This window comes from Atta colombica, unplaced genomic scaffold (genome assembly GCF_001594045.1).
Source record: "Atta colombica isolate Treedump-2 unplaced genomic scaffold, Acol1.0 scaffold55, whole genome shotgun sequence".
NCBI classification, from domain to species: Eukaryota; Metazoa; Arthropoda; class Insecta; order Hymenoptera; family Formicidae; genus Atta; species Atta colombica.
This window is the reverse complement of record NW_017259545.1, coordinates 1,730,073-1,752,075: the sequence shown is the minus strand read 5'-3', so window position 1 is coordinate 1,752,075 and position 22,003 is coordinate 1,730,073. Positions and strand designations below refer to the sequence as shown.

Sequence of the window (22,003 nt, the reverse complement as noted above, 5' to 3'; positions counted from 1 at the left end):
ATATATATACATATATATATAAATATAATTATACGATTTAATAACCGTAGTTGATAATGAGCGACGCGATACGATCCCGTGAACGCCGTGTCGCGACTATAAAATTAATTAAAGGATAATAGTATTAACTTTAATCAAGGAATATGAAATACCGATATCGCAATGACAGTCCGTCGCCTGTGGCGCGCGCGTATCAAAATTCACGCAAGATTCTTCTGCGGAAAGAACGATGTTGTACATCATTTTCTCTCGTTAAATTTCCGTTACCGCCTCTATTTTTTTCTTGATATAAATTTTTCAGCCAGTATTGCTATTAGCGTTATCTTCTCTTGATGCGTATCGTCGTGCGGCTCTCTTGACGCTCACCGAGACTGAGTTTCACCGACATTCCGATCTGCCTGACTCCGAGCAGTGATTTCTTATAAAAAAAAGATCTGAAATGCAAATCACATAATCATCACTTATTATTAATCACTCTTAAGAATATTTGCAAGCGGCAGCTCTCTCGAGAGACTTGAAAGCAATCAACTTTTTGATTACTACATATTTGTATAGTCTCATGTACATATGTATCCTTTGTAATATATTCTACATTACTCATGTATAATCTGCATGTATAATACAATCGCTGCTCCGAATTAGCTGCAACCAACGTCGGTGCGACCGGCTCTGAAATAAAGGAGAGAAACAAAGATTGCGCGCGTTATGTAACTCTCAGAAATGAGCGTTTCATCCAGAAATAAGAGTACGAGCTCTCATGGTCGAAATTCGGTACATTCGCAATACAATTCTTTTTTCTTACATACATACACACACATTGTATGACACACACCTCCCTATTCAGTATTCTTTCCTTATCCACGATTACGGAGCGTTTTAAAGACTACAGGGATTATAATGTGCATAATGGTAGGGATAGTAGGTGAAGATATGGTGCATCAGAACAGTATTTTTGTATTTAATGGAGGATGTGCCCTCCGATCGACGTATTATCGGTGATGTTTACGAGCGTAGGAAAACAGAATGAAAACGATTGCCGAAATGGCGGTCACGTTAATTGGCTTATCGTGAAGCATTAATACTTTTTCCATAGACTTTTGTCCGGTGAGTGCAACCGTGTGTGCAATCATCGCGCGAATCCAGGCAAATCTTGCGTGCGGGTGAGACGAATGGCGACTTTGAGAAACTTCTTCGAAAATGATAATAATAATGAAACTGATGAGATCGTCGCGCGACATTCATCGCCTTTTTGTCAGTCACGTCCTCTCGCCTTCGTTCGTAAACGATTGCTCGGAATTATGACACTTGCGCAAAGGATGTCTTACCCTTGCCCCGAGTTTCGACGTGTTCTTCGATAAATTTGAAATGGATCTTTATTAGCGAAACTAGCAATACTGTGAGAAAATATTTCATCTGCAATTAATTCGGGCAATTCAGGTATTTTATTCTATTCCTCAGGAATTTTATTTTACTTCCCTGCGAAGAAAATACATTTCAAATTCGTCGAGATAACATCTCATTATTAATAGATTTGGGGTGAAGGTGGGATATCTTGTAATGAAAAATTGTACACGGTAGATGGTAGAATCTTCGTCTTTTTATCTGTGCTCTTTTTACTTCCAACTCCGTATTTTAATCTAAGTAAGAAAGTAGTACTCGCCATACACTTCTCTCTTTCTTCTTTTCTTCTTTTTTTAAATACGACTACTCGAAGTTGCCCCGCTTTTTATCGTAAAGATGATTGATTGAGAAAGAACGAATTGCTTATAGCATCATTTTATACGTCAGAGCATATTTTAACATATTAATTAGGCTTATAGTCAATGAGAATTTTTATTGCAAAGGAAAAATATTCTAGGTACGATCGTATGATCATTTTTTAATTGTTATAAATAAATATGCAGATGAATTTACAGTATATAGAAAAGTAAATAAGTTGTCAATAAAATCAATCGCGAATATATAAAATTTCATATTAAAAAAAAATATGGTCTATATTTGTTTTTATGATTTTCTTAGTAAATGTTCAGTATATAGAATTTTATTTACTACGGTCTGGATTGTACCTGGAAGTTTTCTGTCTCTCAATGTGAGAACCATTGCTGTCGAATGTCCATCCGGTATATTTATTTATTTTTATGTGCCATAAAGCCTGCTTGCTGAAGCATGCATGATTCATGCTGCATACCATAACGACACGTGTTAGCCACACCGTTAGTTTCCTTATGAATGCTTCATAGGATTGATCAATCTTTTCATCATGCGCAACTCATTCCGCTTGTTTCCATCATTTCCTTGACAGGAGCGTATTCACACCGAGCCTCTAATCCGAAAGAAGATCTTAAATGCGAATCTAGTTTAACTTACACGATTAGTGAAAGTAAAAGCCCCATTGTTCGCATTGATTTTCATAGAATCAGCACTTCGGGCTTGTACGACATGACGAAGCTCTTGTTGAGACAGAGAGTACAAACATCCGAAGAATGTTACAAAGACGACGCCCCAGATCCTTGTAAACGTCTTTCAAACATTCCTCAGATTTTGCATTGTCGTTCCTATGCCAGGTTCAATCAGCAAGAGAATACAATTGGAAATCTCAGAAACTTCGCGTTCTTGCCGGAACGACATCTCATTTGCTTGACTCGTGCTTTATTAATTTCCATGACAGACGGACGATGCGATATTTCGCTGGTTAAAGAGCTCTTGCAACGAATGACACATTACGAATCTGAACTCTCGTGCAGATGACTGCGTAAGGTTTCATTAAAATAGTTCTTTGACACTATTGTGTATGACTCTTTCCCGAGCGTTACACGTCGATTACCTTTTGCGCCTGTAAGATGCGCTTTGAGATTTATTCACGCGAACGATATTTCATCCAGAATTTCGTAATGGAGATGTACTTCCACGTGAGGGCGTGTTAATTAGAGATATATAGGAAAAAAAGCGCTATTAGAGTAAAAAATTAAGTCCGAATGTTTAAACATCTTTACGACTAATTACACTTGCTAAACATAACTTCTTATGTACTTAAGCGAACAAAACCGAAGAGGAGCCTCGGTGACGTAAGCGTTACACGCAGAGCGTGAAATATTACTTCACAGTGTTTCGATTATAGGCAGTCAAATATTCTCTCGCATAATCACTTTCCTCTCAGAAAGCGCAGTAATCGGGGCGTTCCTCAAACGCCATTATACATAGATTTAGAGATTAGAAACGAGCTAATTATCGATACATACACATTTAACGCATAAATAATAGACAGTGAGATATGGAGAATGTACGTGACGCTCGCAAGAATGGAGTAATATTTTGCTTGTCTCTGATTACATCGATAACGATAATCGCGTCGAGATCGACGGTCCGGATTCAGCCCGGACGTCGTGAACACGAGGAGAAAAAAAAAGAACGAAGGAAGAAGGAGAACATACTGCGCTATTCTTCCGCAATGCGATTAGAAGGATAGACGTATCGCGACACAGCAACAGCCAGTAGTAAGCCGCCGGAATCGCGATGTCGCGCGGCAGTAAAAAACCGTAACTTTTTTTTATCTTATAAGGATACAAAACGCATAATCCGATCCTTCGTAAGTCTGGATTCTAGTTGAGTACTGACTAGATCTAGTATTAAGGACTGTCGCTGCTGCCGGTATCGCGACACGGCGGCGAGCATTTTCGCGTGGTCTCGAATTGAAGGGAGTGTAATCGCAGCTAATTGTTAAACTGACAGAACAGTGAGACAGACAGATCTTAAGACATCATGGAAATGTCTTGTTTTTTTCTGTGGATTACAATAAACTATTTTATTCTAATCAGTGTCAATAGTTTAATTGATCCCCGTACTATCCATTCCTTACGTAAAGTGTCCTTCGGGCGCTTATATGTTACAAAAACATGGGAATATACTTTACATTTGATTCTTTTCAGGAATGAAGATATCATTAAAGTACACATTTCTCTTTATTGATAGACTCACGGTCTTTAGGAAACGTCACTTTCGTACATTATGTGGAAATTATGCTTCGTCACTTATTTCAAAGGAGAAATTCCTTGCTGAGAGCGCGTCGCTCTTGTGCCGATATCCACCTTAGCGCGTGCGACGTTTCCATTAATACTCTATATACTGTATATAAGATTAATATAAAATGCGTAATAAATTACAGAATTAAAGCGGTCCTTAGCTCGCTAGTAATATTTGGTCATTTGGTCGCTTTTGTAAAATCAAACATTGATATTGCTTAACGTACGTTGCCCTTATACAGACATATATTTTGTCGGATGATTTAGATGGTAGTTCTGTTGTCAACGCACGAATCCTTGAGTAAAGGAAACAGTACGATGGTAACTTATACTTTACAATAGAATCTAATGAATTTATATAATACAAAATGCTGAAGAGATCGCCGAAAGAGTTGTGGATATATTATTTTCGCTCAGTGTTTACGTACCTCCACAATTGTCTATGGTCGTCTCCGATCGATCTATTCTACATCTATACGTTTAGGCGAAGGTCGCGTTAATACTGTACTTACAATGATCATGATCCGAGCGATCGAGAAAAAAAAACGCGATCGAAGTAAATCGATCTAATTGATAACGATTGAACATAAAGATAACTCGTTTAGTTCATATTTAAAGATCATTGGCGATGATATGTTTTCATCTTCGTGTAAATAACATTCAAAATTCATTATTATATTGATTATTGATGATCCATCGTTTGAAAGAACCACTCCGTGAAACGCCGGAGTTGCTGCGCGGCTGCGTGATTCTCATCCTTTAGACGGCGGTTTTCGTCTTCTAAGGAGAGTCGCAAACTCTCGGACTCCTGTAAACGTCGATTCTCGTCACGCAATCGGCGCACCTCATCTTCCAACGACTGTCGCAAACGCGTCTCTCTCACCATTCTCAGCTCGAGAGTGGATAGATGAGACTGCAAGTCCGAAACGGGATTCCTGCGAAAGATACAATGTTCTTATTAACTGTTTAATATCGCGTGCCCGATCAAATGCCGTATATATAGATATATACTTACGCGTTTGGATTGCATCCATCGATGAGCCTATCATCGGACCATTCTTGAGGATGCTGCTTCGTCGATCTGTTGGAATCCGCATGCTGGTTTTTCCAACAGTCAACATTTGTATCGTTATGAGACTTTACGTCTTTGATTGGCGTTAGATTATTGTGCGGTTTCATAATTGGATGAAGTGGTTTCGTGACACGCGGCGATAATCTACAGAAAAATTATAGAGTCACTAAGCGAATTATTTACCTAAAAATTTTTGTATTTTATTATTTATAACATAATCATATATTATATTTTGTGTAAGTAAAATTTAATTTTTCGTAATTAATCATTAAGTTTTATAATTTTCCACACCTTTCCTCTTTCGACAATTTATTTTCGCTCGGCGCCGGACTCGAGGCAGTGCTGGCATTCGAGATCACTGTGGCTGGCCTGGCCATCGTCAGAATCACTTCCGAGCCATTATTTCCGTTTTCCTGTCCATTCGCGGGCAACACACTCAAAGTAGATGTACTGTTGCCGCACAAGTTCTCCCTAGACCTACATCTGTTTTGAATCTCCAGCATATTATTGTTCATCTTATTTGAGTTTTGATTCGGGCTCATCACACTGTTCACGAGATTGTTGTTAATGATCTGGCTGTCATCAGCTATATAATCAGGATTGATTAATCTCATAAGGTCTTCCTGCAACGTGCTGGATGTCAAGTTCGCGGAATTCCGGTGCGAATTCCTCATACCAGGCTTGGGTCGAGGACTTTGGTTTCTAGAGCTACCGCTGGATGGGGTGCGATTGCCGCCGCGATGTTTGTTGGCACGTCGCAGTCTCGGCGATACACTACCTGAGCCATTCGAGAGCTCATCCTCGCTGGGCATCGTAGTTACCTCCGAACAATTGACGTCAGTTATTCTCATTTCTGGTGGTAGACTTGCTGGGAAATCCTTTGATTGTCGGTATTCAACGGTTACTTTATGAGGCACTGGTCGTTCTGACATGCTAGTTTTCAAGCAGGTGACTTTCTCGCCTACTTTGAAGTCATGCGGCATCTCATATTTTATGGGATCTCGATTGTGCTCTCCATTACTGTCGTTGCTATATTTTCTTTCGTTACCATGTTGACATTCCATTTCATACTTGGCCATCTCTATGTCATATTTGCTATTTCTCCTCTCATAAATATCCTCCGAATACTCGTAACCGATCCTCTTTTCGTGAGCTCGTACCTCGTGTTCATACTTGGCCGTCGGTCGTTCGATTACTTTCTCCTCCTGCATTTCGTACTTTGAATTCCTTTCCGCTTTTGTGGGCGTCTCATAGTCATATTTGCCGCCGGATTGCTCGTACTCGTACCTGCCAAGATTGTTGTTGCTGCCTGATTTTGGTAGACTGTAAACAGCATTGTGAGCCAATGGCAGAGAATTTGATACACCAAGCTTCTGATGGCCGTGATGTTGTATGTCATTTTTATGGAGCTCTCTTTGAGACGCATACAAGTTCTCTTGCTTGATTTCATACCGTTCTTTTTGCAATTTTACGTAATTCGTTGTTACGTGATCTTGACCGCGATGCGCATTTTCTAGTTGCCGTTGATAATTCTCGTGTCGCGCGTTCTCTTGGATCATTTTTGATGACACGTAATTGCTCTCTTTCGTATAATGCTCGTGACTATGATCACGATGCTTTGAACTATCCACAAGTTGTTTGGCGCTGACGTAATGAGATTTATCTTTCTTCTGACCGGACTTGCTGGGTGTTACGGCTTGGTAGTTCTGTCGCACTGGTAATGGAGGGGGCGTGCCGTCCGGGCGGTGATTACCGTCTTGATCTTGCGGTTCCAGAAGCTCGTACCTGAAACAAGAAGTACTTTGGTCCCTTCGATTCATTTATCAAGCCTAAAATGGTTATCTATATTAATTGGATTCGTCAAAGAATGTGATATTACGCAATTTTGTTCAACGATCGACAGTTCAAAAAGAAGGTTTGTTAATATTGATATGATGATCCATGTAAGGATTAATACAATCTCGATGTTAATCACTCACCAACGATCATCGGCACTACTGTGTCCGCTACTGCTGCTAGTCATTGTACCCTCCAATGGAAACCGTGGATCGTTGAACGATCTAGAGCTTGATCCAGTACCGTACCCGGAGCTGTTGCTCGATCGCGGCGGACTGAATGATCGTTCATATCGTCGTTGATGCGACATCGCCGTTTGCTGACTCGGTGTGTTATCCGCGCTTGTTACATTCTCATAATCTCCTTCGTAATTATTCGCCAGATAATGACAGTTTTGCAGCGTGCAGCCTCTGTCATATAAAAAAAAAAAAGAAAAATTTATGGAATAATTTAATTTAGTTAAGCTAATTTTTAGTTATTCTAACTATTTAATTTAAAAGTTAAAACTTGAATTTATAAAAGCGATGCACAAGAAAATTAATATAAGATTGATTAATTTTATATTTGATTTTCTTTATGAAACAATTATAAAAATCGATTGGAAGCTAAAAAAGCCGGGATAAGATAATTTAGAATTCTGTACCTTCGCGGATTTCCTTCATTGGTCGGTGGTATTACAGTGACGGTAACCTGGACGCTGGTCTTCAGTAGATCAACCATTTGATCATGACTCAAGGTCGACACGGCTACCTTGCAAATCTCGACCAACCTGGATGCTTGCCTCAGGCCCGCCTGCCATGACAGCCCCATACTTTCAACCTGCGTCACAACGCCATCGGGCTGAACGTGGAAGCCCAACTGTCCGACACTGTTCCTCTTCAATGACAGTTCTGAGGCCGGCGCGCCTTGAGTTACGGCACGCAGCCGAGCTACAATTTCCATTAACTCGTCCCTCTCGCCGTAATCACCGCGTACGTGTATAGTAATACACTCGCCTTGATGATGATACAATCTTAAACTATACCGCAAAGCAAAGCAAAAATGTTAGTCTGCAATTAATCGTCCGATTTCCAATCGTCCGCGAGCGTTTTTACGATACTTAAACTAATCATGAATAATGCGGTAAGTGGCGGTTGCACTCTAGTTAAGCGACTCAAGAAGAAATTATTACGATTGAAAACTGAAAGACTTAATTTATTTTTATCAATGTTAAGAAGTTAAATTTCAAATTAGTAGATGTGCGTGCAAGTAATAAATTAATTTGACATACTAAAATTACAAGACATTTACCTGTTTGTTTGGGCGTGCCATCCGAGTACGCTCACGCATGGAGTGACGAATACTATTTGTCTGGAGTGCTCTTCGATCAATACAATGGTATCTATGCTTATGCCTAAATAACAATCGGTATTCTGATTGCTGTCTTCGAGTACGACTTGCCAGCAAATCGCGCCGCGTTGAGACGCATCACAAGAGAGTCTCGGTCGCACTGTTGTCTTTTTCTTGGTGCTGAAGGAGAGCATCGCTATTTCACAAAAAAGAAAACAATAAGCTCAAGAATTAAAATAATTTTGATCTATATCTATTTTAATCTAATTAAATGATAATTTAATTAATTACCATTGTGTCATTATGAATTACTTATTATGAACTAGAATCTATTAAACTTTCAACGTACAAAATTTCTGGCCTGTGTCGACAACTGTGGTAGTAGTATAATTCGTAGCAAGATCCTTCAGATATTCCTGTCTTGTCCTCGTGGCCATTGTGGCGAATTTTTCGGATCTAGTGAAAAATATGTTCAATTTCATTAATCTTATCATACAAAATTAAAAAAGAAAAAAGTTAACTTACCTGTGAGCCGCATTTTCGGCGTTTATGACTTTCGCCAACATAAAATCCGCAAAAGCCTTTCCTTTTGTGAATGTAGCACCCTGTGGGACGGGCGGTCCAAAGATAGGCACTTCTTTGCTTCTGGACACCGCTACGCTGTATTGTGTGTTCTCAGTACAAGGATTTACGGCTCGCACAATGATAAATACATGTTGAAACTGGGAGCGTATTCTTCGTGGACTGAACGGTAATGCACCAGGTTCCTGAAGAAACAATTATTAATTATAGGCATTAACCTACACAAAAAGAATGATTTTACTAAAGTATTTAAAAATTTAGTTAGATACAAAATAATTTTAACTGAAAATAATTTTATTGGACTATCAAAATAATTATATCGGTCGTTCAAGCATAATGGTGCAAAAAGCTTTGAGCACTAGCGATAGACTTGAGCATCCTATAATATAATTATTTTGATAATTCAACAAAATTATTTTCAGATCTGAATCTAACTAAATTTTTGAATAGTTTTAGACGGTTTTTTCCGTATTGTTTTCGTATACATAAATGCATGCGACCAAACCACCTGTTGAATATCTAGCTAAACTCGAAGAACCGGTATTGCGGATGCAAATAAATTATTTCACAAATCTAACACAAGTATGCGACAAACATCGCGATTAAATATTCAACGATGTGAATCACAGGGGCGCGATCGCGATGTCTCACGTTGCTTATTGCGGACGGAGCTGAATAATAAATTTAGTGAGTCGCAAGAGAGCCGTGCGTCATATTCATGTTTCATCGCGTAGTCATTATTACACAATTGCGTAATCGCGCGGCCTTAATTTACGGCCGGTATAAAACTGTACCTGAAAAACTATCGTGACTATGTCATTTCCGATGTGCCTCTTCCTTAGCAGCTGCTGCCGGTTATTAGGCGTGAAGGGTAACATGGTGGACACATGAAAGGTGACTTCCGTCCCGCGATGCGTCGCCGCTACAGCGTGTGTACCCGTCGAGTCAGTTCTGGTATCCAGTCCAGCCTTGTAACCCTCGAATCCTCGCAGTCTTATTCTTTGGCCTGTCATGAAAACATGCAATTAATTGCCCGGCGTGCATCGAAGAATTGTCGATCGCATTATGCGTCTTCAGGACGTGCTTACGCTTGCACGTCGAACGGGGTTGTCAATCCTATTTTCTGCGATTTGGTCACACATAGTTGTTATGTTAAAATATAATTATCGGACGTAATCATAGCTTTTCAAAGGAAAATATAAACAAAGAAGCAAAAAGTATGTCAATATTTTATATCAAACGATCTAAGTTTACAAGAAAAGGAAAAAATGTATTCATGTAAACTTCTTTGAATCGTTTGTTGTTTTCAGAATTACATAGAAGCTGATAATCATGTTCACGAATTAAGATAACCATCGGCCAGGCACTCACAGAAGCGACGTGAAACGCAACGCGCGACGCGTGAAGAAAAAAAAACAGGACGTGCGTTTCTCTTTTAGAAAGCGACAGTAATCGTTAATAACTAAGAATAACTAAGGCGATCGTAAACAATTCAACAACAATTTCATTCGGACAGTTCGTACGTAACGACCGCGAAATTACGCGCGAGTTTGCGGATGATTAGCGTTACGAAGTGCAGTAAGTAAAATCATTCCGGGACATTGAATCGATTAATCGCCGATAAAGTGAGTCAAACTATCCGCGAAACGACTGGATCGCACGTAAAACCCATGTGTAAATCGCTTTTCTGGCTGATTTATTTATGGTATTTACGAGAGAATTTTATTGACTTTCAACGAGACTTCTTCAACTCATTACACTGTGTTGACTCGCTTGTTAATGCAAACGTGAAAACTTTCTAGCTGTGTAGATCTCCTAATAGATAACAATAAGTAAAAATTATAAAAATTAAAAGAGCAATTTTTTAACATTAATATGAATAAAAGTGAACAAACATTCTTGACAAGATAGACGCTAAACTAAAAATTTATGCTAAAAGTGAAAGCATGATTGTAAATGCAAACCCTGTTTTTTAACTTCATTGATTTTTTATAGCAAAACATTTATTTATATATTTTTAAGTACTTTTAATCTTTTTACTTGTAGGAACGTATTTTGATTTTAGCTTCAAAGTTCTAATATACTTTATATATTTTGGATCATAGCTTCAATATTTAAGAGCAAAAGTTATAAAAAGTTATAAAGAGCATTGCGTACCAATAGTGTCCAAGAATTCCAGGAAGGCTGGACCGGCATGCTGATTGTTGTACATCTCTTCTTCGGATCTCTGGCCGGATCGGCAATATAGCACACCAACTTTGTACTTATTGGACAATCCTTGCTCATCCAACCTGGCTAGCGTTTCCTCAGCGGCAGGCGTGCCGAGCCTCAAACAGCCCAATTGTACCTCCGGTGCAACCAGCTCAAGGAGTTCCCTTGTAGGCGGTCGGCCTTGCGGCCTAATGCCGAGAGCCTCCTCCGGCACAGAGCCACGTAGCGTTAGTAATTCCGATGTGCGCACGATCACGCGGTACTGATTGACATCTTTGCGGATACTGATAGCTACCGGTCCCAGTTGTTCGTCCATGCCGAACCAGTTCTGATGCTCTCGTCCTACAAGATTCCATTCTCTTTATATCCCGCCCATGAGCCTTTGAGCGAATAATCGACTAGAATTTTCTATATTTATATACTTCTAGTTTATGTATTTTACTTCAATTATTAATAAGTACAAGCGTAGCAAATTATTTTATAATTTCATAGTGTTGATTGACTGGTCGTCAATCAAAAGTTTTGACTTAAAAAAATTAAATTTCCGTTTATAATACACGCATGTAATCACGCAGATATCTCGCGACAAAAGATTTAAACAAGCACAGATACGCGTCTTTACTTACCGAAAAAGTATCGCCGATAGTAATAGGCCCCTTCATCGATGCTCTCGATGGGCAGGGGCCGTTTCTGTAGTGGACAAGTATTTTTCCACAAAGTCTCACCGGGCAGGGGCTCCAGAACGGAGACACCGTAAGACAACGATGGTCTATGAATTCCGTTACCCTGAGAGCAGCGAGTGAGGCCAACCTCGCGTTCTCCCTCGCCACCGATCTCGTTACGGAAGAAGGGACACGATTCCAACAGATCATTACCTGAATCGTCAATCATTAGCATGATTCTTTTAAATTCTTTTCATTTGTATTAAGTTGTCAAAATAGTGTTGGATCACTCTTCGATTTTTACATACAAATTTATTCTAAAACAATAACAATTATTCCTCAAAATAAAGATCATTTAATAACAATTTGTTAATCTACTAGCTGTCCAATTTGGTTTCATTATCATTCGAGTTCCTTAGACGCGAAAAATTCATGACAAGCTGCTTTAACTTGCTCAACAATTTCGAATCATTGCCTTCGCAAGAAATGTTTCATTGAGCGAAACAGAAGTTAAATGATGCAAGAAATGATACAAGAAACGAAACGTAATTAAACGATGCAAGAAATGTATGTCAGGTGCGAATCTCGAGCCATCTAGATTAATGGTACTAAGACTAAATCCGACAGTTAACAGACTGATGGTTATTGAACATGATAATCTTTACTATTCGAGGAACAATTGCCGTTGTTTCAGAATGTATGTAAAAACCGAAGAGTAAATTAGAATTTTTTTGACAACCTAATATGACTGTTTTTTTCTTTTTTAACATACCTTTTCCATCGCCGGCGTCTTCCTCGGGGGTCTCGTCAGGCGTGGATGCTCTCAGAGCACTGGCGGCGGACGCTCCGGTGGCCGTGTTTCTTCTCCTAGCCAAGAGAATCCCCCGGAGCTTCGCGGCGTAGCCTAGATTCGCCGTCAACGACTGGCAGTCGTAATGAGCGAACGCACGTCTCCGATGCCGCTCTTCTACGTCGGCCGATACCACCGGGCTGGTGCATGTCTCCTCCATCGCCCGTGGCGGTTTACTGCTCCACAGTCTGTTCAGCTTCAGCCGCAGCTTCGGACTGGAACCAGCGCCGGTCGGGCCGCAGACCTCGTCGACGTCAAGCGGTTGGCTAGATCCGTCTTGTTGATGAACGCGACGCAAATAGTCAGCGGCGACGACGCCGCGCTGCTCCGACGGTCGAAAGTCCTGTAGCATGGCGAAGAAATTTTCGCCGCCTGTGATGGACTGCGCCACTACATCGATGCTTCCTACGATGGGACAAGTAAAATTGAAACGCTTTTACAATATTATTCTAAAGCAGCACAGCTAATTTCTTTCAAAAATTGAAAAATGAAAATTGAAAAATTATAAAGGAAAATACTAATAAATCACGAAAAATTGAAGTCACATTAAAATTATATAAACTCATGCGCATATTTTAAAATACTCTTTCGTCCTGATAATACAATTGAATAAAAGACGAGGAAGTGGATGTGTTGCTCTATATAAAAAATTATTTTCGGGGAAAATATTAAAAAAAGAAATAAATTTAACTCGTACCATGAGAACCATACTCCCTTCTCAGAGGCGTCTCTGGCACCCGGGAGGCAGGATCCGGACTGTGTGGAAGCTCCAGACTAGAATTGGACCTGTGAAGGGCCAATCCACGACCTACGCGGTTCACCGGCCCTCCGCTGCCGTTCATTGACAGACTCGCGATCATCTCTTCATTCTGTTAACACAAAAGAAAAAGAAAAACGTAAGAAATGGATATAATACACTTGATAATAGAGTAATGGATTCACATTCGGTGTTAAATTGCTAAATACGTTCCTTCGCGTTCGTTCGAAAGTAAGAAACTAGATAGTCACCACGCGGCTCAAGTGTAGATAAACTTAAGTGTCTCTAAACAAGCGCAAACTAGGACGACTAATTAGAATCATCGAGCCTTTCGCCGTTGTACTTGGCACTTGGTACGTAAACACACGTGTATGTGCGTGTTACACGCACACGCACATATGAGATAGAAGTATACCCGAGGGTACTACATATTCTCGCGACGAGTTCATTCATCCTGCGAAGTAACTCTCGTGCCGCTAGCGACTTTTTCCCTGTCCTTTCCTCTTAATTAAATTGGCCCTTAATTACAAGCAAGGTCGACGAGACGGTAGGAGACGAAGAATGGAGGTATGATGGACTAAAAGTCGCGACACGCTAGTTTCCCTCGCCGGTATAACTGGATTTCTAGGTATAAAAATTGCGTTTTTTTTAATATGCTTCTATTTAGTCGGAGAGAATAAAATTATTCTAGAGCAGTTTTATTATCTCCGGCTTTAGCTTTCCAGCAAGAGACATAGATGACACAGCGTAATACAGTGAATTATCACATCATCCTGTTGTTTGCCAAAGTTAAACAAAGATGAAATGAAATCACTATGTTACACTGTTTCTTGCTGGAAAGTTCCATTAACTTCATCAATAGATAGTTTTAATTGATCTGAAGTTTCCTTTTCCATTTTATATTTATCATTGTATAATTTATACATAATATGGCGATATACACGTCCATTGTCAGGGTTGTCACAGAAAATGAATTTGAAAATTCCCTGACTTTTCCAAGTTTTCTAAATAAAATTAGGAAATTTCCATAACCAATATAAAATATGCAAAAATTTTAATATTAAAAAATATCAACTAATATAAAAAATTTCAACATTTAGAATCAAGAATTGTAAGAAAGTTAGCTAGCTTATATTATTAAAAACTCAAAAGAAGCTTAGTAGCGTAATATAAAATTTGAGGGCAAATTCAAGCTAACAATAAAAATTAATTAGTATTGAAAAAAGAATGCAATTATGACGAAAAAGAGCGAATGAAATTAATGAATAAGGTTATAAATTTTAATTATTTTTAAAACATCATTTAAAGTGCACGAGTTTTGAACGAGTATTTGACTATAAACGTCAGATATAATATTTAAAAAATTATTAAAATTATTGAGAATAAGAGCAGTTTAAGCGAATTATAAGCAAAGTTCAAAATTCCAGTCTCTTTCATATTTTCCCCTAACTTTTCCCGATTTCCCAGATCTGTGACAACCGTGTGATTGTGTATGTAAATTCATCCAAAATATTTTTTTATACACATTTCAAATTGCTGCCTTCCAATTGAACTCTTCAAGAAGAGATCACGAGCGGCGTAATCTCCCCTCTGGATCCCCGTTTCTGGCTGGTATTCGAACTGGCGCCGTCTGGCCTTCTCTCTTTCTCTCATCTGTGGGGAAGGAGCATTAATTAGCCCCGTTCTCTCCGAAGTGTACAGTTCATTGTATATCGTCATCGAAAATGTGGCGCTCGCAATCTACGAGCATCGCCGGGAGGGCAGCAAAATTCACGTAGAATGCACCTGCTGCGTCTGCGATTACTCGACCGGGTTCGAATTAGCCATGTACCGTTGACCGTTTTGCCAAACACGTCCGGTGAATGGTCGTTCGTATTGTTAACCCCCTCGAGCCTTACGGGATGGCCGAGTTGTACACGCGCTGATGGGATCGGCATTGAGTGTCGTCGTCGCCACCGCTGTCACCATTGCTGATACCGCATTATTCTGGCGACACGCACCAACGTATCCGGGAACAATGCGTGCAATTCCGAATGTCCGGCTGTTCAGGTCGTTTTATTTAACCTTGGCAAACGTTCCCAATGTGTGGCCAGATGTCCGGATTCTCAGCGTACGGTCGAACACAAAGAGAATGCGGCCTCTTTTTCGGATGCCCTCAAAGTATGCTATCGCATACTTTTTTAAATGATCTTAAAGATCTTAATGCTCATCCGTGACGGAACATTTATGTGTATCTTCCTTTTCTATATATTATCGCTTATATTTACAAAACTAGAACACATTTTTTTACACAGGATTCATTTATCTCTTTCTTCTACCTAAATTCTTTAGAATGGAATTTCCCTTTTAAAGAAGAATGGCATAATTTTCATTCTTTAAGAATGAGATTTTACTCCAAAGAATTTAGAGTTTCTTTTCTTCTCAGTTAATTTCAAGAAAAAGTTATTAATTAATCCAAATCGAATCTTTATTATAATAGTAAATTCTCACAGTATCCACAGACCTTCAAGGAACTCGTGTCCTAAAGACAATTCCTTACACTGAAAGAAAAGATTAGTTGAATATAGCATAGAATTTTTAATTGGTTTGCATTAGCAAAACAAAATCCTATACTGACATTACGGATAGGCTAATGCAACAAAAAATTGGCTGTTGCAGCCAATTAAAAATGCTATGCCGTACTTTACCATCTAATCTGCTGCAGCAGCCAATTTTTTCTTCCAGTGTATATTCTAAAAACGTTTCCAGAACGTCTTTAGGACATACGATGAACTAGATTTATTTTACTTACACATTTCTTTTTTTTTTTATAAATTTTATAATAGAAAACAAAACTCATTTAATAGTTTTATACCACTGTTAAAAACCAGTCTCAGTTTTTCCTGTCCTCACTATGTCAGTCACGGATGAAAGGTGCGGTCACGCTATTCGACGCTGCATCCATTGTCTCGTGGCTCGCCTCATACCGGATATCATTCGCGTATATGACGCGTCGCGTTTTATGCAACTTGGAGCGTCGATTGAAGTGCCGAACTTCGCCCTCGACTTGCTGTGAAATGACGAGTGACGGGCGCGTCGCGTCGTGAAAAAACGGGAGCTCGGACTCCGGAGATATTCGGGCACCGAGAGCGGTCCGTGATCATCATCGGGGAACGTCGGTGGCCCCGTTGCATTCCGCGCATTCCGCGCGACCCTCCGTCGCACTCGTGCTCTCTTGCTCACGCTATGTAGTTTCGTATGCACCGGATGCACGACGGCGACCTTACGTCCGCCTGGTCCGCCTAGCCGGGAATGCGCACGTCTCAAATATCGTATCTTCAACTGTTGCCACAATAACGAAAATTTAATCGCGGACATTTTCAGAGTTATCAGAAGCTCGGCTTTACATTGCTTTTTTCGTTTACATAACGTTTTCTCTACACTTATTACATATGTAATCATAGCAATTTCTCTTCATTTAATGCGCAATTGCGTTTCGTGTTATAGGAATCCGTATTATATCCGTATTATACAAGACTATTATTGTCAGAAATGAGAACATGTTTCTCTATATTTACAGAAAAATAAAAGATGATTTAACATTATAACAAGAGAAAAAGTATTCTTATTAATAAGAATAAAAAAATATTCTTAAGTTAAAAATAAATTTAGAAATTTTATTAAATAAGTGATAAAACGAATCTTAGTATTAAGATTACAAGATTATATTTTTTTTTAATTTTTAATTTTTAATAAAATTATTAACAAAATTAATGTACATGTAGAAATAATCTTATCACAAAAATGCAAATTAGATTGATCATACAATAATATATGACAAGAATTGCACTGATTCATTAAAAAAAAAGTAGGATAATATTATAATTTACTGCGAATTACTGAGGATTATTATAAGAGAAATTGCATTATTATTATGTGTATTTTTTATTATGTGTATTTTCTACGCGAAACAATGCTTTCGTGAGTCATTAACACGTATTATGCGTTTATTCATTTCGATATAGATTTATTTTCGAAATGTATTCGCGAAAGATTCAGCGTCCATCTGCGAATTGCATCTTTCGCAGAAGGGGGTAATAATGATGCGTACAGACTCTACGCAAGCGAACGTAGAATACCAGATGCGTCTGTGGATTCGCTACCTCCTGCCTTGCAGCACCCTGCACGCGCGTGCTTGCATATGCTCGACCACGCGTGGGTGATACTTGCAGCGTGTACGAGATACGTGCAGAAAACGAGTAGCCGCGACCTGCATAATACAGGTCTCTATCTGAAGGTAACGCGCCTATTTCACTCTTTGTGACGCGTTTAACGTAACTCCAAAGTCGTTCCTTTCTGAGGCTTTCACAGAGAAGGCTATCTTTCTTCCCTTCGTTACAGATACACGGTGTTCTAGAATTATCGACAGTCTTATGCCCGTGTCTACCAATGTAGATAATTTTAATCTTAACTTGCTCTTCATCTTTTTTTAGTTCTAAGAAGTAAAGAAAGATGAAGATTATAAAATTCATAATGTCAAATTATTACAATTATAATTTGAGTTACTTTTAATCACTTCTGATAAACTATCATCGTGATACTTTTTCTCCAAGTGTAAAGCTGTCTTTTATATTTAAAATATATCAATATGGACATTAATTACTTGAAATTAATAGAAATGGATTGATTTATATTTTAGTATATATGGGAGTTAAAAGTAATGAAATGTAACTCAAGATATTGGGTTGCCATTACTCTTTTGATATCTAATAGTGAAGAGTAAGATTAATCCACATTGATTAAAAACAAGCATAGATCACGATGCAAAAGTAAGAAAATCGGTTCCTCGATGTTACGTTTGTATAACGGGATCGCTTTGGTATCATATTAAATTTAATTAAATTTATCTTCTCACATTTTATCTGTCGTTTATCCCTCAAGTTTGCTACGAGATCTGTTGTTTTCTTATTTAACGTTTCTATGTAAATAAAAAAGATAACATGAAGCGCACACGGACGAAAAAATGAACACGACGAGATCCTGCGGGTAGCCGGCAAGGCGATAATAGAGAAGAAACTTAAGAACCAATCCCACGGTCAAGCCGAGTTGACTCATCGAGCACTCGACTCGCCAAGGACAACCGTGTCCGTAAGCTTCGTCCCGCCGGAAGGAAATACTTACGTTCGTTGTAAACAGCCGTGCCGCGATCGTATTGAGCGATAATAATTCGAATCGTACTGACTCAATCGCTAGAACAACTTATCGTGGTGAATATGCGTACAATATATCGAATATCATGCGTAAGGGACTTCGCACAATAAAAGGAACAGGGAATAAGAATTTCAACCTATCAGAAACTGTGTATTCCACAATGATTTCTGATAGGTTGAAATTCTTATTCTCTGTACTCTGTTCCTTGTTCCTTTTTTTATTGTGCGGAGCCCCTAAAATCTATTCTACAATGTGCTTCTTGTTCTCTGTTTCTTGCTTTTTGCTATTATTTACATCTTGTTTTTTTTTTGCTTTTTATCCGGTTTTTTGTTTTATATCGTCCGAGATAAAAGTTAACGAACTTCGAAAGAAACAAGAAATATGTAGTAAAAAATACAATTGTCAATAAAATGGTTGCAAAGAAGAAAAAAACAAAAGGTAAAAAACAAAAACAAGAAACAAAGAGTACATTGTAAAATAGACTTTACGCTCACCTGTTTGACCATTTTAAATCAGACATCAAAATATAATGCATTTTTGAAAAAAATGTTACAAATAGAAGTTACAGGATTTAAAGAGGACCGTTAGATGAGCAATTTAGATTTTAGATCCTAATAAGGCCCAAAAAATGAACCTGGCATCAAAATTTGAGCATCCAATTATTTTAATGATGCAATGAAATTATTTTCAAATTTGTATCTAGTTTTTCAAATGCTTTATAAAAATCTTTCGTTTATCATTTATTTAATATCTCTTGTTTGCTTACATTTTATAGATTAGAGTAGAATAAAAGTTCAACTCGATAAACGTAGAAATTGTAATAATTAACAATTATTATATAAATACACAATACTATTATAAAAAATTAATTAATATTCTAGAAGAGTCATAGAATAAGAAACAAAGAGAAAATAAATAAAGGAGCTTCAGTGTTTCACAATTTCATTGTTTTACGTGTATTCACTGCTTCACAGCTCATTGCGTAACATTCGTCAAGATTAAGGAATCCGGGCGATAAGCGGATGTTGAATATCGACATGACGTGCTCTGCATTGCATCAGCGTGTGAACGCGCGTAATCAGAGCTTATGTGTTTCGTTTCGTCTCGTTGCACCTTTGTTCGGGAACAGCTGTTCGTGCGCTTCCTTCATGTGCGATCGACGATCTTGTATACGCGATGCAGTGATTTATGCGTCGATTCCCGCATCGCGCAACGGGAACGAGATAGGTGATTAACGCCAAACAAAAGACATCACGCGCAGGTGCAAGCTGCACTTAAATGTAAATGCACCACGCACTGAGCGTTATCGGCCATTATTTATTATTCCATTTATGTTAATTGCTCTCCTACTACTTGGAAAATAATAAAACTAGTAAAATAATCATGAGATTTGTGATAGATCAGCAAAAAGAATAGTTTTGCTAAAGTATCTAAAAATTTAGGTAGATACAGATCTGAAAATAATTTTATTTGAACCATCAAAATAACTGCGTGGGAATCTCGAATATGATAAGCAATGATGTAAAAAAAATTTTGACATTCTAGCAACCAGTTTGAGCGTCCTGCATAATTCATTTGATGGTCAATAAAATTATTTTCAGACCGAACCAAATTTTTAAATCAGCAAAACCGTTCTCCTTTCAATGTATTTTTTTTTCTTAGAATCACTGGCTCCCTCGGATAAAATAACAAGATCGTAAAATAAAATAGTTTATTTATAATGCGCTTTTTATACGCCGATTAATGCATCCGCGCATTTCAGACTTCGTCCGCGGAAGGTAAGTCGACAAAGTCGAATAGGTCCAACCAAGAGAGAAAATGACAGCCGATGTTACACGTTCCACAGCCATTCTGAGAGATAAGAAGACCACCTTCGAGCTACCGAGAAGTTCTCGATGTCTCGATAACCGGTCGCGGACGATCGTCATACGGATGAAGAGCGGGTGGGTGGCCTTGTAGCTGATTACGATGAGTGCTCCTCCGGTACGTAAAAAAGGAAACTTGAAATCCGAGAAGAGCCGCGGATGCCATATTTAACACATTAAGTATGAAATAATTGTGATTATTTATGATCGGATTGCGTAAGACCGTATTACGGAAGTCGAGATCTAACACGCGATTTCCCTGCAAACAGCGGAATATATCTTCTCCGATAGTAATATTTCTGATAACGTGTCGAAAAAAAAAAATATTCTTAATGTACATAATTTTATTGCAACCGTATAAAAATAAAACATTAAAACATTAAAATTAGTTCAATATAATTCCAATTTTTCTCTCTTAATTGAATATAAGATTGAATATAAGATTGACTTATTGTCTTGAGACAATAATAATATTGTATTTTTAATTTATATATTAATTCTTATATTCGGAATAAATCTTTACTCGATATTATAACGCAAGATGCTGGCATAGTATTTAGCACAAAATCGATGTTACTAAAATTATTTTATTCTAGATTTAAAAATTTTCATTGAGAGTAAAATATTTCTCTTAATAATAAATATAATCATCAAATTGTTATCTCTATATCGATCCTATTTCATGACAGATTTAAGAATAATAATATTGAATCCGAAAATCTTTTCTGCACTGAAAGAAAAGGTTGATTGCTGCAACAATTTAGATAGTAAAATATGACATAGCATTTTTATATGATTGCAGCAATCAAATTTTTGGTAGCAGCAAATTTTTAGTTGTATTAGCCTACCGCAATATCAGTATATGATTTCGATACAATCTAAATACTACAAGCAAAAACTGCAGCCATATAAAAATATTTTAGCTATCTAAATTATTACAGCAATCAAGCTTTTTTTTCAATGTGTGAGTGAATTCTGCGTTCTCTATTCATTTGTAAGCTATTTGTGTACAGTGCGCATTCCGGCTCCGGAAAAGCACTTATCGGCGAGAATTCAGTAAACTGAAGAAAAGAAGAAAAGATGACGAACACAATCACGAAAGCGGGCAATCCGTTCCACCCGCGATCGCCCGTGTTACCTTCAGGAATTTTCTACGCTTGGTTTGCCTGGGAAGAAATCCTTGGCAACACCCCGGCGTGTCGGTGCATCGAATTCCTCCGTTGGCGATCAGCGAGCGTGTCGTATACCTGCGCGACGACTTTTCCGCGTGTATACGCGATGTGGGAATGCTCGCGGTGCGTGCAACCGCGGCGTCGAGCGAGTTCGCGCGACGGCCGACGACATGCGGACGTGCGATGCGTGCGACCGCGTACTGAGAAAAAGAATTTTGTTAATTTAGCAAGCCACCAGTACCTTTAACCGGTGATCGATAAATATGTGACAACAAATTTTGCTGCTAGTCCAACCAATTATTAGTAACAGAAGCAAACTATATAAAATCTAATCTATCTTTTGGATAGATTAACGCACTTTAGGTGCGTTTACATAGAATTCGTAGATGATTCGTGGAGTCTTAAGTCGTAAGAAACCGACCAAGCACAGTCAAATATAAGGAGAATACTTGACTAGA

The 22,003-nt window shown here is 38.4% G+C and overlaps 1 protein-coding gene across 3 annotated transcripts in view; it reads right to left on the bottom strand.

Annotated features, from left to right (window-relative positions):
* Positions 1-3,940: 3,940 nt before the first annotated feature.
* The window catches only part of LOC108692011 (signal-induced proliferation-associated 1-like protein 1), a 72,763-nt gene continuing 54,700 nt past the window's right edge, over positions 3,941-22,003 (bottom strand). For 2 of the 3 annotated variants that reach the window (XM_018200083.1, XM_018200084.1), the window contains exons 2-14: positions 13,259-13,430; positions 12,484-12,966; positions 11,676-11,924; positions 10,996-11,391; positions 9,633-9,844; positions 8,782-9,023; positions 8,606-8,712; positions 8,218-8,452; positions 7,571-7,945; positions 7,071-7,337; positions 5,383-6,876; positions 5,035-5,235; positions 3,941-4,954 (exon numbers count right to left, since the gene is read on the bottom strand). In XM_018200083.1, the coding sequence (XP_018055572.1) occupies positions 4,702-4,954; positions 5,035-5,235; positions 5,383-6,876; positions 7,071-7,337; positions 7,571-7,945; positions 8,218-8,452; positions 8,606-8,712; positions 8,782-9,023; positions 9,633-9,844; positions 10,996-11,391; positions 11,676-11,924; positions 12,484-12,966; positions 13,259-13,421 (4,677 nt within the window). In that variant the 5' untranslated portion in view covers positions 13,422-13,430 and the 3' untranslated portion in view covers positions 3,941-4,701. The remainder of the gene's footprint in view (positions 4,955-5,034; positions 5,236-5,382; positions 6,877-7,070; positions 7,338-7,570; positions 7,946-8,217; positions 8,453-8,605; positions 8,713-8,781; positions 9,024-9,632; positions 9,845-10,995; positions 11,392-11,675; positions 11,925-12,483; positions 12,967-13,258; positions 13,431-22,003) is intronic. The other variant, XM_018200085.1, reaches the window with a different exon arrangement.